Raw genomic sequence first — 14,217 nt, forward strand, 5'->3', positions numbered from 1 at the left:
GGGCTGCCGTCATCAGTGTCCAGAACCCGCACTCGCCCCGGATCCCTGTGTGCCCACCCGCCTTCCCGGGGCTGTGCCCCTGCGCAGCTGAGCCGGCACTGGCCTGGCTCCCGCCCGACTCCCTGAGTTCACGGGCGAGGCTCACAGTGTTTCAGTTGAGGCTCATGCCGACCACACATCCTGCCCGAGCGGCTTGGTCTCTTACAGCCTGAGGGGCCGCCTGCCTTCCCCAGGGGGAGCTTCCCTGAGGCTGCACGTGCTGGGCTTGCTGGGGCTCCCTCGGGCCCTCCACTAGCCTGCTGTTCCCTCGTGAGACGAGGGCTGGCCCTGTGCCGTTGTGGGCCTCGTGTCATCGCACTCACGCCGTCGGAACAGTTGTCTACGCGTGATTAGTCTTCAGGAGGAGGTTTTGCCATCGACGTTCGTTTTTTCGGGTTAGGTTTAGAAAATTTTAGAGCACAACCTCAGTGTGTGCTCGTACTCCCTGGTCTAGCGTCTTAGTCCTTGACGGGCGGCATCACTGACGCCGTCCAGCAGCGCCCTCGTGGGCTCTGGGCTAGCACGCGGGGCGAGCAGGAGGTGGCACCGGCAGGGTGGGGGCAGGGCGGGCTGTCAGGCAGCCCTTCCTCCAGGTGTGGACTTCAGGTCGGGAAGGGCAGAGTCCGTGGAGGGCGCTGCTGCTCCTGGGCCGGAAGGCCTGTGCTCGTCCGCTGGGCTCCCCTCGCCGTCCTCCTGCGGGCGCGCGCTGTGCTGTCGGGAACTCCGGGCCCTGCTTTGGGGCTGGGCCGCCGGCGCGCTGCGCTTGCCCTGGGAGTGGGAGGGCGCCGGCATCCGTCCTGCCGGGGGAGGAGGGATGCTGGTGACTGCACACCTGGGCCGTTGTCGGGTTTCGTGACTGTCCTGCTTCACGTCTGTGGGCCTCTTCTCCCCTGAACCTGTCAGGTGAAACAGGAAGTGTTGAGCACGCCTGTGGCTGAGCGCACCTCAGCTCTCTTAATGGCGCTCGGTGCGTGTCTGTTGACGGTCTCGGGTCCCCGAGGGGCCTCCGAGCTTCAGTTTGGCCACTGTGCAGAGCGCTGCAGACCCGCTCTCACGAGGGTGTCCCCGGAGCACTTGCTCTCTAGGCTCTGTCCTCAAGCGCCATAGCCCGTTACCCTGCTGCTCATTTGGAAGCCTGGCCATTCTCTCTGCCATCGCCGGTCCCTCTACCCCACTGCCTCTGCTCCTGGGTCTCTGTGGACCAGCTTTCCATCAGTCCTGTCCATACGGCTCCTTCCTTAACCTGGAGATACTGTGTCTCCTCACCTGGAAACCCTGGAGGTCTCCACTTGGACTCTTTCCTGCTGTGTGTTTCTCGTGTGGTCTGGCCTGCATGGGGTTAGCCTCAGTGTCTGCTGTTTTTGTGGCCGCAGAGCTGGGGCTGGTGTCCCACCTGAGGGGCCTCTCCACCCCCCGCACTGGGTGCCCTCACTCTGCTGCCCACCCCTGCCTCCCAGCGCTCCTCACCGTGGGGCAGAAATCCGTCCCTGTCCCCACTGGGTGTCATCCTCCGCTGGGCAAGGAGGCTTGGAGAGCTGCGTGCCAGTCTGACCCTCAGTCCTGGCAGTCTGGCCTCCCAGCCTGCTTTGGGGGCACAGAAAGTGAGGCCGAGAGTCAGAACCCCTGGAGGGCGAGTGGGAGCAGACGCGAGGGATGGAACCATTCACTCCACGGAGCCGCGGGCTCTGACAGGAGCGATCTGGAGTCCGTGGCACAGCAGTGGCCGTGCCCATGACGGTGTGTCTTCCCGCGAGCAGGACTCAGGAGGCGCTGAAGAGCGGCCACTTCGTGGACGTGCTGAGCATCCTGCTGCGGCTGCAGAGGATCTGCAACCACCCCGGGCTGGTGGAGCCCCGGCTCCCGGAGTCGTCGTACACGGCGGGGCCTCTGCAGTACCGCTCGGCCTCCCTCGTCCTCAAGGCGCTCGACAGGGACTCCTGGAAGGTACATGCCCGCCTGGTGTCGCACAGACGCGCCGTGGCTCCCGCGGCTCCGGAGGCTGCTGTCTGCGCCCACCCTGCCGTTGGGTCTCTCCGGGCGCCGGGCAGCAGTCCGCGGGTGCTGGGGGTGCGTACGCGGTTGGCCCGAGGGGGCAGGTCCTGGCCGGAGGATTGCAGGGGAGGGGTCCCTAGCATTACGGGTGCTGCCGGAGCGTGGGAGACAGCCCTGGCGTGTGGGGTACTGGTCGGCCCCCGCGTGAGGCCTGTGGAGGACACGTGCGGGGGTCTCCGCGAGCACCGTCACGGGCCGCTCTCGTGTGTGCGATGAGGTCCTGTTCCTGAGTTGTGTGCATTGTGGGGCCCTGCTGTGTGCTCCTTGCGCCCCCCCCCCAACCCTCGCCCCGGCTGAGGGGCTTTGGGCCAAGTGCCCTTAGGACACAAATAATCGTGCACTTCCCCCGCCGTGTGTGTGTCGACTCCATGAGAAGAGCCTGGTGTGTACCTGGTTTTTGTGAGCTAGTTGTGTGTGATGTTGTGGTGTTTTCATCATTTGCTCAACAAGTCTTGAGGCATGCTGGGTGACTGGTAGTTTTTGTTTTAAGATTTTATTTATTTGACAGCGAGAGAGGAACCATAAGCAGGGGAGTGGGAGAGGGAGAAGCAGGCTTCCTGCCAAGCAGGGAGCCCATGTGGGGCTCAGTCCCAGGACCCTGGGATCATGATCTGAGCCGAAGGCAGACCCTTGACGACTGAGCCACAGGCACCTCTGTCTGGTAGTGTTTTAGCGACTGGGATGGCAGTAAGATAGCTGGAAATGCCTGCATTCGTCACCACTGATTCCGGACTATTTCGTCCTTGCCGAGAGAGAGCCCACAGACACCAGCCGTCCCTCCTGTTCCCTCCCTTCCCCAGGCAGCCCCTGCCTGACCTGCCTCGTGAGTCCACCTGTTCTGGGCTTTGCACACAGATGGGATCCCTCACCCGTGGTCCTCGTGTCTGGCTTAATTCCCGGAGCGTAGTGTTTTCAGAGTTGCTCTGGGCTGTGGCGTGTGGCCCAGTCTCCTTCCTTCGTACGGCGGAGTCGCGTTCGCCAGTGTGAGGGACCGTGTTGATCTGGCCGTCAGTTAACGACTTGGGTCGCTTCCACGCTTCGGCCGCTGTGACCGTGTTAGTGCGCACACTGACAGCAGCTCCGTGTGGACTAGGTTTCAGGCTTTCACACACGTGTCTAGGTGTGGAATTGCAGGGTCATGTGCCGACTCCATGCTTAACGTTCGAGGAACGGCCGGCGGATTTCACATCCCTTATGTGTGCAAGAGTGTGGGACGGCTCACCAGTAGCTGCTGTCGTTCCTTCGACGCTCGACGTCGTGGTGGGAGAGCGGCTGCGCTTTCTCATTAGAGAAGTACACGGGTGCTGGGCACGTGGGGCGTCTGCCCCAGCTGGGGACCCAGGCAGCACTTCCGCCCGTGGAACGCGTATACCCAGGCTCTGGACCGAGTGACGTGTCACCTGCCTCCTTCTGCTTCCCCAGTACACGTGGGTCTCTCCCCCAAAGTGCCCCTTGTCCATGCGCCCTGGCACTCATGCTGTCCGGACCCCCTCCCTGTCTGCCGAGGCCATCCTCTCTCCAAGCATTGCCTTTTCCATTCGTGCTGCTACGTGGGGTGCTCTTAACGATGGGGACGCTGAGGCATGCTGAGGTCCAGCAGCCTGCCTGAGCCCTGGGCTTCAGGCCGCGTCCTGGGCAGTGAGGCTGTGTGGGGCCTGGCCGTCCAGTTAGAGAGGTGCTTGGGTTCCCAGTCATTTTCCTCCGGTCTCCCAGAGCAACACTTTGCTCTTTTTCTTCTTAGGAAACGGATCTCTCTATATTTGATCTTATTGGCTTAGAGAACAAAATGACCCGCCACGAAGCAGAACTGCTCTGTAAGAAGAAGGTGACGCGGAAGCTCCTGGACGAGCTGTATGCCGCGCCGTCCCCGTCGGGCAGGCCGGCGACCCTCAGACTGAAGCCCAGCAGGTGCGTGGCATGGAGTGGTGGCTCCTGCTCACTGAAGTCCCCGGCTGGGTCCTGCCTGGCCTCGCATCAGCCGTTGGGGCATGATGTCCCCCACCCTGGAAGGACCCAGACCACAGCCCCTCAGAGAGACCTGGGATGTGTGCCGGGAGTTCACATGAGGACCCGGCTGTGGTTGTGGCCAGGGGGAGAAATGGCCGACCCTCTCACTGGGTCTCCTGCTTCTGGAGTCTGTGCTGGTGTCCTCAGTGTCTGTGGGGCAGCTCACTGCATGTGGCCTGTGTGGGCAGTCTGCAGCCCTGGGAGGGACGGTGTGGCCCCTCGCTCTCCTAAGGACAGCGTGGTGGTGGCGGTGGGGCAGCCCTGGGCAGCGGGAGGGGTCTGTGAGGGGAGGAGGTCAGGCTGCTGTGCCTGCTGTGTGCTCCGGTGGCTGCTGTGGCGGGGAGAGGGTGCACGGTGGGTGGTGGGCAGAGCGCCCCCCCCCCACCAGAGGGACTTCTGAAGGACGTCACCGACTTCGACTGTGCCACGGGGCTGGGAGGGGCAGAGCACACTCAGTGAGTGGAAGGAAATGACTTAATAAGACAGGTTAATCCAGCAAGTTGGAGTATACAGAATCTCAGGGTTGGGTTGAAAAGGAGAAAGAAATGAGAAAATAAAAGTTTAGAGAGAAAGGTGCCTGCTCCCGTTGCGTGTTCTACCTGTGGCCTCCCCAGGGCCTTGGGGGCCCACTGTCCTCTGCCTGGCGCTCGCTGGAGCCCGCAGGCCTCTGTCAGACCTGCACGTGGGCCAGCAGAGCTGCGGTGCTCTGGGGGTGCCTGGCTTCAGGTCCTTGGTTTTCTCTTCGCCGCCCCTAGCTGCTGCCCTGCGTAGGGGATTTGAAAATCTAGAATTCCTGCCATTATGGTTTCCCAGGTAAAAGGGTGATGAAAGAGTGTGTTGTGGTGTGGAAATACTGGAAACAGTGGCCACTGTCACTTCCGGGGCTCCAGTACCGCTTCTGGCCAACGTGCCTGGTGCTGTTGCGTTGCTTGATTGACGGTTGTGGCTCCCCACCCACTCCACTTGCACTCGACGCGGTGGTGCTGTGACCTCAGAGCGTTCCATGCGCACGTTCAGCCCAGGTTCCCCAGGCTCGGGGTAGGCGTGTGTGTCCCAAGGGTGCGCAGCCCCTCCCCAGACCCATGCTGAGCTATTCAGTGGCGCATTTGGAACCCCGACCCCTCTTGGAGCAGCACCGGGAGTAGGGACCTTCCCCGTCCCTGGGTGGCCCGAGCCCTGTGTCTCAGTGGTGCTCACGCCTTCTTGCCAGGTTGTTTCAGCCCGTGCAGTACGGCCAGAAGCCCGAGGGTCGCACCGTGGCTTTCCCCAGCACACACCCGCCCCGGACGGCGGCCTCTGCTGCAGCCACGGCCACTCCTCAGGGCCATGTGAGAGGACGGCCACCGGTTGCCACGTTCTCTGCCAATCCAGATGCAAAAGGTATGCCTCCCGTGCTGGTGTGCCCTCGGGGTTGCCGTGGGTCTTCATGGCCGGAGTTCCTGGTACTGCCCCGCCCCTCTGGACGGGCAGCCGTTGCTCTGGTGGAAGCGGGGGCCTGCTCTGGCTCTGCGGAACTCACCTCACGAGGCTAGCCCTTTTGGCGTCTTGAAAGTGGAGTTTGTCCCCGAACCAGACACCGTGGTCTTGGTCGAGTCGCTATTGGCGTGCTGCTGAAGATGTGCCTCGGCGGGGGCTCTTGGACCAGGGACGTGCGGGTCACACTGTGGACGTGAGCTCGGGAAGGCTCGCTCCCGTTGAGGCCGCCGCTGGCCCGGAGCCCCGCTGTCGCTGTGAAGGAGGGTAGGGCTGACTGGCCGCAGGTCACAGGCCGGAGTTCCAGCCTCCGTTGCCTGGTCCTCCGCGTCCGGCCCGCGTGCGCATGCGGCGCGGTCCCGTCGGAGCCCGGCTGGCGGCCCGCGGTGCGTGCCCTGCGGGAGCGCGCACTCGGCCACGGCGCGGCGGGCAGACGGCTCTGTTTCACCCGTATGCCGCGCCCCCCGCCCTGTTTTCTAGACAGGGTTTCTCATCCGAGAGACTTTACTGAAATGTTTGTTTTGTTTCTTTGAGTTCGGGTTTAAATACTGCATTTGGTGAAGAACCTCTAACAGCTTTGCACAAACAAACCTTATCGATTGCAGTGGCGGCAGCCCCGTTTCAGAGCTCCCAGGCCTCCGCCGGCGCGCCCGCTCCGAGACAGCCGCCCGCCTCGACCTCCGGCGCAGCACCCGCCCCGGCCCATCCTGCGAAACCGCGGGCCCCGCCCCCGCCCCCGCCCCCGGGCCCCCCCGCACCCGGCGGGGCCGAGCGCGCTGCCTCAGGGGCTGGTGCTCACCTCGCAGGCTCAGGCGCGCCTGCCCAGTAAGTGGCCTCGCCCCTCCCGGTTCTGCCACGTCTTTGCCACGGGAAGTTGTGTTCCGATCAGCGTGTGTGAAGAGCCTTGCTGTCCACTCCCTTTGTCTCCCTAACCCCACGCCCGGGTGCTGCCTTTCGCCACGCTGTCGTTTCTGGCCCTAAGTGTGCAGAGGGACGCCCTCTGCAGAGCCAGCGTCCAGGGCCCTGTCCTCCTCTGTCCTTTCTCCTGATCCCCGGACGTCACCTCTGCTTTCTTCCCGCGCATGCTCTACTGGTGTACTGACAGCCTCACTTCTCCTTAGCGTCAGCTGGAGGCTTGCCCCGTGGGCATCGGGGCCCAGCCTGGGGAGCAGGTGGCACTCAGGCGAGAGCAGGGGACGCCTTTGCCAGCGAGGGATCCGGAGCTGGTTGTTAAAAACCATGACTGATTTTGACTCTCTTGCTTACCATCGTATTTAAGCCTGGAGTGATTTCCTGCTCAGCTGAGGCTCTCATAATAACTTGGTGATGAAAACATCACAGTGTTACTCCGTGTTCTTAGATCTCTTTACTGTGACCAGTGTCATTAGCACATTCCCACATCTCTCACGGGCCCCTGCTGACTGTGCCGTAGGAAGTGTCCTGACGGAGACGGTCCTAGGCACCACTATTTCTCAGATGCCCCCTAGAGCACTTCGTATCTCGGTGTGACCAGTGTGTGGAGGTCTCCCTGGGAAGCTGGGGGGCGGGTGTCACGAGACCCCGAGTTCAGGCTAGTCCCTCATAATGAGGCCTCACTTCCACTGTCATTGAGTGGAGAGTTACAGTCCTGGCTAGCTGCCTGGGGGAGGGCACGGGTGACCTTTCTGTTTGCCAGGGACAGGTGTTGCGGGGGGACCCTACCACGGAAGCTGAGCCTTCACTCCGTGTGGGTGGGGCAGGGCCAGGGCTGTCCTGTCCACACACACTTCTCCGCGCCTCCTCCTGTCGTTCCCTCCTGTTCACAGCTTCTGTGGGCAGGACCTCTGGGCATTTTCCTGGTCTTCCGCTAACTGTTCTCTACATGGTGTCACCGATCATTCCGGCATGGATTTCCTTGGGGGGAGTGTTCAGGTTTCATGATCAACCACTGGGGGCAGAACCCTGTACCCTTGGCGTTCGCTCAGAGCCTGCAGGGCGTACGTTTCTGAGTCGGGTGCACAGGACTCCATCCGAGTCATGTTTTCATAAACCATGTGTTAGGTGATGTTGAGTCTGGCCTTTTTTTCAGTCAGCGTTCTAGATCGAATCCCCCAGTGTAGTCCAAGTTAGTGGGAACCTTTGTATTTTACAGCTACGTTTGTGTGGCGGATCTGTGCTAGTGACCCCCTCTCTTACACTTGTTAGGGGTATAATCTCTCCTATACGTCTGTGCAGTGAATCGGACACGTACTCTTCCCATTCTGAAAGGTCTCTGAAGAGGTTGATATTAGAGTTCCAAAACATATGAGAAATAGATTTCTGCTATATTTGACGTTTGCTGCTTTTTCATTGGTTGGAGAGAAAAGTAAAACGTTCGTTGGTAGTTTGGTTGATTATATTAAGATTTGATATCTAAAATCTTCAGCAGTTATGAGTAAATAAATCAACCGTTAAGATCCAATGTTAATTTTAATTTTCTCTTTTCTGTTAGAGTCATTTTCTGAAAGCGTTAGGAAGCGATGCCTAAGAAACGTTTTTGTGACTCCTCAGTTTGCCACAGACGCTCACGCTGGACGACAGATGGTCGTCAGCAGAACAGTTGCAGGCTTCTCCCAGACGTTTTAATCCCGTCTTCCTCTGCGTTTCCGCAGGTGGGGAGGTGGTCAAAATAGCCCAGCTGGCTTCCCTGGCGGGGCCGCAGAGCCGGGTCGCCCAGCCAGAGACCCCGGTGACGCTGCAGTTTCAGGGGAACAAGTTCACCTTGTCGCACAGCCAGCTGCGGCAGCTCACCGCAGGCCAGCCGCTGCAGCTGCAAGGTAAGGGCCGGCCGCCGCGGCCCCACTGTCGTCCCCACCCCTCTCCCGCTGCTGGACTTGGGCATGTTGGGCGGCCCCAGGAGCGTGGGTGCCTCACCCGGAGACGGCCTCGGGGGGTGTTGAGAACGCTGGCCTGCTGGCCTGTGGCGGATGCATGCCGTGTAGCTGATACTGTTTCTCGATGAAATATGCTCTTTGGGAATGTTGCCCATTTTGAAATTTTTTTGCTTTTATTCTCTTTTGAGTAAGTTCTACGCTCAGTGTGGGGCTTGAACTCACGACTTCGAGATCAGGAGTCACCTGCACCCCGACTGAGCTGGCCAGGTGCCCCAAATGTTCCGTGTTTTAAAAATCGAAATAGAAATATTTGCTGCTCTTTTAACTTTAGTGTGAAATAAAGTGTCCTGAAAACACCCCAGGACTAGCAAGTTACGTAGAAGTTAAGTTCTTTCATGTACGGATTTTACAGCGTTGACTCCGAGGCCAAAGCCTCTTAGACCTTTGTCTGAGCACGACGTACTCCTGTGGTTACTGCTTTGTGCAGAGGACGAGTGGTCCGAGAGGCATGCTGGGATTAGCCCTAAGGGACCGGTGGCAGTGGCTCAGTGCTTGAGTCCTCCTTGGCTGTGGTCCTAGGTCACACGTGGTGCCTGCCACAGCCTCCGCGGGACGAGGTATGTGCAGCATCTGTGACCCAGAGCAGGGACACTCTGTACGGGCGCTGGGACGTCACACACAGCTTAGCGGAGTGGAGGCCCCAGGACACCTACAGCAAAGACAGCCGTTAATTTGGCTTAATTCCCTATTCCTTCAGTTTTCCGGCCGAAAGGGCAAGGCCATCTGTCAGTACCTCTGGCGGGCCCCCCTTGGCGCGGAGCCCGGCGCGGGGACACTCCTCCAGAGTGAGCGATGTCAGGCTTCCTCACACGGAGGCTGAATGTGGTGAGCACCTTGAAGTGAGTGCAGAGAGAGCTGCAACTTTTGGGTGGAGAGCGGACGTGTTTTTTCGTCGACTTTACAGGCCGGCCAGCCCCCATGTGTGGTCCGGAGCTGGGACCTTGGCTCTGGGAGTGGCGTGGGGCCTCGGGCAGGCACAACAGACCGGTCCTGGTGCCCACCACATTGCCCGAAGCCAGAAATGGCAAAGAATAGTTGAGCGTTTCCTTTTTCTTTTTTTTTTTTAAAGATTTTATTTATTTATTAGACAGAGACCACAAGTAGGCAGAGAGGCAGAGAGAGAGAGAGGGGGAAGCAGGCTCCCCGCTGAGCAGAGAGCCCGATGTGGGGCTCGATCCCAGGACCCTGAGATCATGACCGGAGCCGAAGGCAGAGGCTTTAACCCACTGAGCCACCCAGGCGCCCCAGTTGAGCGTTTTTTTGACTTTAGGTAAAAGTGACTATATTCTTAGTTTTTCATTCGCTGTAACTAAAATAGTCATTTTTTCCCAAATTACTGAACTCTGCACTGCCTTGTTGGAGTAAATCTAAATTTGGATTTTCGGTGTGTTGCTTCATTTGTCCTGCACGTCTGGAGGTGCTCGTGGCAGGTAGGAGGAGGTGCCTGCAGCCCGTGAGTGACGCCTCTCGGGCCCGTGTGATTGCAGGCAGCGTTCTTCAGATCGTGTCCGCTCCGGGGCAGTCCTACCTGCGACCGCCAGGCCCCGTGGTGATGCAGACCATGTCTCAAGCGGGAGCCCTCAACGCCCTGGGAAGCAAGCCCCCGGCCGGTGGCCCGGGCCCAGCCCCCGTGACTGCGCCAGGTAGAGTGCTCTGATGGGGTCACTACATGTGGAAGCTTCTTTCCGTGTGACTTTGCTTCGACGGGGACGGGAGCTAGCTGCTGCTGATTTGTTCCCGAGGTCTCAGAACCCGAACTTCCAGCTGTGGCGGTCTCTGCTTTCTGCAGACAGGCTGCCGTCCGCCTGGCTTGTCTTCTCCCTCCTTCCTCTCGGAGGTATTTTGAATATGATAGTCTCTGCTCACCTGGATTTTTGTTTTCTTCTTGTTCTGACAAGACATTTAGAATCATGAGAATTTGGCTTGCTAAGGTCACAAATACATTTAATGAGCATGCTGGAATATTCCCCTGGGACAGGTACGGAGCAGGATCTGGGCCCTTCTGCATCTGGCCCGACCGTGGCCTGCTTCTCACCAGGGTCTTGCCTTCCCTGCTATGCCCAGCCGTGTGTGGTCTGCTGAGGAGGCTGAGTGGGTGGTCAGATGGGGCTCGTGGGTGGACGCAGTGGGGGTCCCTTCCCGACCCGAAGCCCTTGTCCCTGATCAGCCCTGGTCTCTGTCTTGTCTGCGGTGAGACTGGGTGGGGCCCTGCCATGGGGTCCAGGGAGTAGCATTTCTGTGTCCCAGCGGTGGCCCATGTTCCCACCTGAGGTTGATTCTGTTTTCCAGGCCTCCTCCCACCCCACCAGAACCCGCTGCCAGCACCCATCCCCCAAGGCAGGAGACATTCCCTACCCTCCCTGTGGTCTCCTGAAGTGGCTGTCTTACCCCAGGCCCCTTTAAGTCCTTGGTGCCTCCTGTGTGGTCTGTGTCAGGATGTGCGGTGTGGCCTGGCAGATGGGGGTGGGCCACTGGGTGGGCCACAGCGACCGCTCTGTCCGGCTTCGGTGGACAAGGGCAGTGCTGACTCCCTGCTGGGGGTGGGCGGGCGGGTGATGTCCCAGGGGATGTGTGTGTGGCCACGTGATGGCGGTGAGGAGGACCATGGGCCTCAGGTGTGGGTGCTTCCTCTGAGCACACTGAGCTGTCACCAGAGGAGAGAGACACCCACGGCTCAGACGATGGCTGGCAAGCGGGTGCTTTGGGGGCAGTCCCGAGGGGTGTGGTAGTGTGTCGTTAGAGCGAGCTGCCGGAGGAGGGTCTGCGGAGCCGCAGACATGTGCGTTCAGCTCTTCCTTCTTGCTCTGCAGCTGGTGTGCCCGGGCGAGTGGCGGTCAACCCCTCGCCTGCTGGAGAACCCGGAATGGCCTCCAAACCGGCCTCCCCTGTCGGAGGGCCAACCCAGGTACGCGCCTCCCTCACCGACCCTGCGTGAGGCTCCCGGGCCGCCCCTTCACCCTCCGAAGTTGTTTCTCAGAAGCCGCTTGTTGGGGGGCTGGTATTTAATGGGTTGTGGTATTTAATGGAGTTGTCGGCGTGTGGGCCTTGAAAGCACGTCATCGCTCTGAATCCCAGAATTTGACTCTAAAAACACATTTCATAACAAAGAAGCTGGGCTTCGTGATTGCAGATATCCTCCACGTTTTTTGTTTTCGAGGCCGTCGTCTGGGTGTTAGAAATCTCACCTCGTCTGGAGAAAGATTTTTCAGTCAGAGACGCACATTGTGTTGTCCGCCTCCTTTCTGTCGGGGACCACCGTAGAGGGGGACGCGGGTGTGTCAGGGCCGCCGTGCGCGAGGGACACTGGGGGGCTTGGCGAGACCAGGCCCCGGGCCTGTGTCCCTCAGTGACCGTTTTCCACACTGTTTCCCATGAAGGAGGAGAAGAGCAGATTTCTGAAGGAGCGACTGGACCAGATCTACTTTGTCAACGAGCGGCGCTGCTCGCGGGCCCCCGTCTACGGCCGAGATCTGCTGCGGATTTGTTCCGTGGTCGGCCGAGAGCAGACGCCTTGGCCCGGGACTTCTGACAGCAGCCCGCAGAAGGGGGCCGGGCCAGCGGGCGGGTACATTCCACCCTCCCACGGTCAGAAGGACCTGATTCTGACGCTGACCCAGCGGCAAGCCTGCCTGCAGGATGTCATCGACAGGTAGGGCGGCCTGCGTGGGAGCCCACTCCTCAGTCTCTCCGTGGGCCCCGCGGGCCTCTGGCCCCGCTTGTCCTGCCGGCAGCCTGTTATCTCAGTTCCTCGCTGTGTGGTTCTCAGACGTCGATGGTGAATTATTTCCTGCATCTGCGGCTCTGGCACCGGCTTGTCTCTCCGGGAAGGCTGTGTATCCTCGGGTGGCATCTTTTCCCCTGGGCCCTGGCCCTGTCCCTGGGGCCCCGCTTGGGTGCACATTGGCTGGCCTGGGCGCAGGGCCACAGCAGCCGTGTACGTTCCAGGTGCTGGAGCACACCTCTGTGTGCTTGATGAGTTTCTCTGCGTTTTTCTTAAAGTAATATTTTATTGGAAAACCACACGAAAAAGTTAACTTTGCGTGGTGAGGGATGTGTATTTAAGGGTTAAACTCAGAAACGAGCTCTAGGAGAGAAAATGAAAACGCAGATGCTGTTGGGCCGGGGGCCAGCCCAGCCCCCCCACCCCGCCCACCGAGCTGTGTTTCCTCTGGGCCCCGACTAGAACGGCTGCCCTGTTTGTGCTCCATTCCCTGCACTGAGCGCTGGTCCCGTCCGGCCTGAGGATGGGTCTTCTCTGTGTCATCACAAGGCCCTTCTCTGCTGTGTGCCCTGCGGCTGAGTGTTCACGGTGGGGACCCGGCCGTGCTCCTGTGGCCCGGCTTGTGTCCACCGCCTTCCCACGGTCTGGGAGCTGCCGTAAAGACCCGTGCCCCGCCTGGTCGCGCTTCCCCACAAAACCCGGGCAGCCAGCGACCTCTTTGCTGTTCCCGTAGCTTGCCTTTCCGAGAGTCGTACAGGGTGCGGACTCTTCCGATGGGCTTTCTCTGAGCGAAATGCGGTGAAGGCTCCTGGCAGTGCTCCGTGGCTCGACGCTCCCGGTGATGCCCCTTGTCTCGTGGGCCCGTTTATCCGGCACCTACTGGAGAACGGCTTGGTTGCTTTCAGGTTTCAGCAGTCACAGATGCTGCTGTAAAGGTCCACGTGCAGGTGTTTGCGTGAACATACATTCCAGTGCATTTGAATGAGAACCAGAAGCATGATTGTCAGGTTGTCTGGTGGGAGCATGTTTCACCCAGTAGAAAAGGTCCAGCAGACTAGCCGAGTGGCCGCCCCATTCTGTGTTCCCAGCAGCAGTGAGCGAGAGCCCTGTGGCCCCTCGTCCTCGTCCCGCTTCTGTGGTCCGAGCTGTGGGTTCTGGCCCCTCTGACGTGTGTTGTGGTGTCTCGGGGCCAGCGTCATCCGCAGTTCCCTGAGGACATGCCACGTGGAGCCTGTTTTCATAGCTTTTCGCCGTGTGCGTCTCTTCTTTGGAGAGGTGTCTGTTGGGGTCTTCGGCCCATTGTTTAATGTTTGTTTTCTCGCTGTTGGGCTTTCAGAGTGCTTGTATGTTTCGGGTGCCAGTCCTTTATCAGCGGTGTCTCTCGTCCCCTGGCCTGGGGCTTGTCTCCTTAAACATTTGCTTTCAGGGGGTGGCCGTGTTTAGGGTTAGTGAGATCCAGCTTCCCTCCTCTCACCGGCCGTGCCTTCGGGGCTGGGCCTGGAAAGTCATCGCAAGGCCCTGGTCACCCGGGCTTGCCCTGCGCCCTCTTCTAGGGCCCCCTTGTCGGCCTTTCACTTCGGATCTGCGGTCCATTCAGAGCTGATGTTTGTGAAGGAACTAGGTCTGTGTCTAGATTCATTTTTCCCCATTTGAAGAATCTCGTGTTTCAGAAAATCTTTAAACCTATACAGGCAGACTACCGCAGTGAACCCGAGTGTACCCGGAACCCTCCTCCAGCCCTGGACTGGCTCCTGCCCAGCTCTGCGTCAGTGTTTACTGCCCGGAAGCACAGACTGCAGCTAGCTCCGGACAGACGGGTTCCTGTGTAAGATTTCGTTGTGCTCTGAAAGCAACACAGGCACCGTACCATTACCCTAGCTAAGAGAAGAACGGTTCTTGATACCGTTAAGTGTCTCTTCTGCATACGCAGGTGTGGTTGTCTCAAGCGTTTTTATGGTTCGAATCAGGATGGCAGTGACGTAGAGATGCAGCAGTTGGGGATACGTGTCGTGT

At 59.8% G+C, this 14,217-nt stretch overlaps 1 protein-coding gene across 1 annotated transcript in view; it reads left to right on the top strand.

The window, feature by feature from the left end:
* EP400 (E1A binding protein p400) overlaps window positions 1–14,217 on the top strand; it is an 82,359-nt gene that overhangs the window by 31,541 nt on the left and 36,601 nt on the right. Inside the window, 9 exon segments of the mRNA XM_032846896.1 lie at window positions 1,797–1,983; window positions 3,833–3,999; window positions 5,309–5,478; window positions 6,177–6,294; window positions 6,296–6,396; window positions 8,202–8,366; window positions 9,971–10,126; window positions 11,294–11,388; window positions 11,861–12,132. Coding sequence (XP_032702787.1) covers window positions 1,797–1,983; window positions 3,833–3,999; window positions 5,309–5,478; window positions 6,177–6,294; window positions 6,296–6,396; window positions 8,202–8,366; window positions 9,971–10,126; window positions 11,294–11,388; window positions 11,861–12,132 — 1,431 coding nt within the window.

The sequence above is a fragment of the Lontra canadensis genome, unplaced genomic scaffold (genome assembly GCF_010015895.1).
Source record: "Lontra canadensis isolate GAN:19392208 unplaced genomic scaffold, GSC_riverotter_1.0 scaffold182, whole genome shotgun sequence".
In the NCBI taxonomy this organism is placed as follows: Eukaryota; Metazoa; Chordata; class Mammalia; order Carnivora; family Mustelidae; genus Lontra; species Lontra canadensis.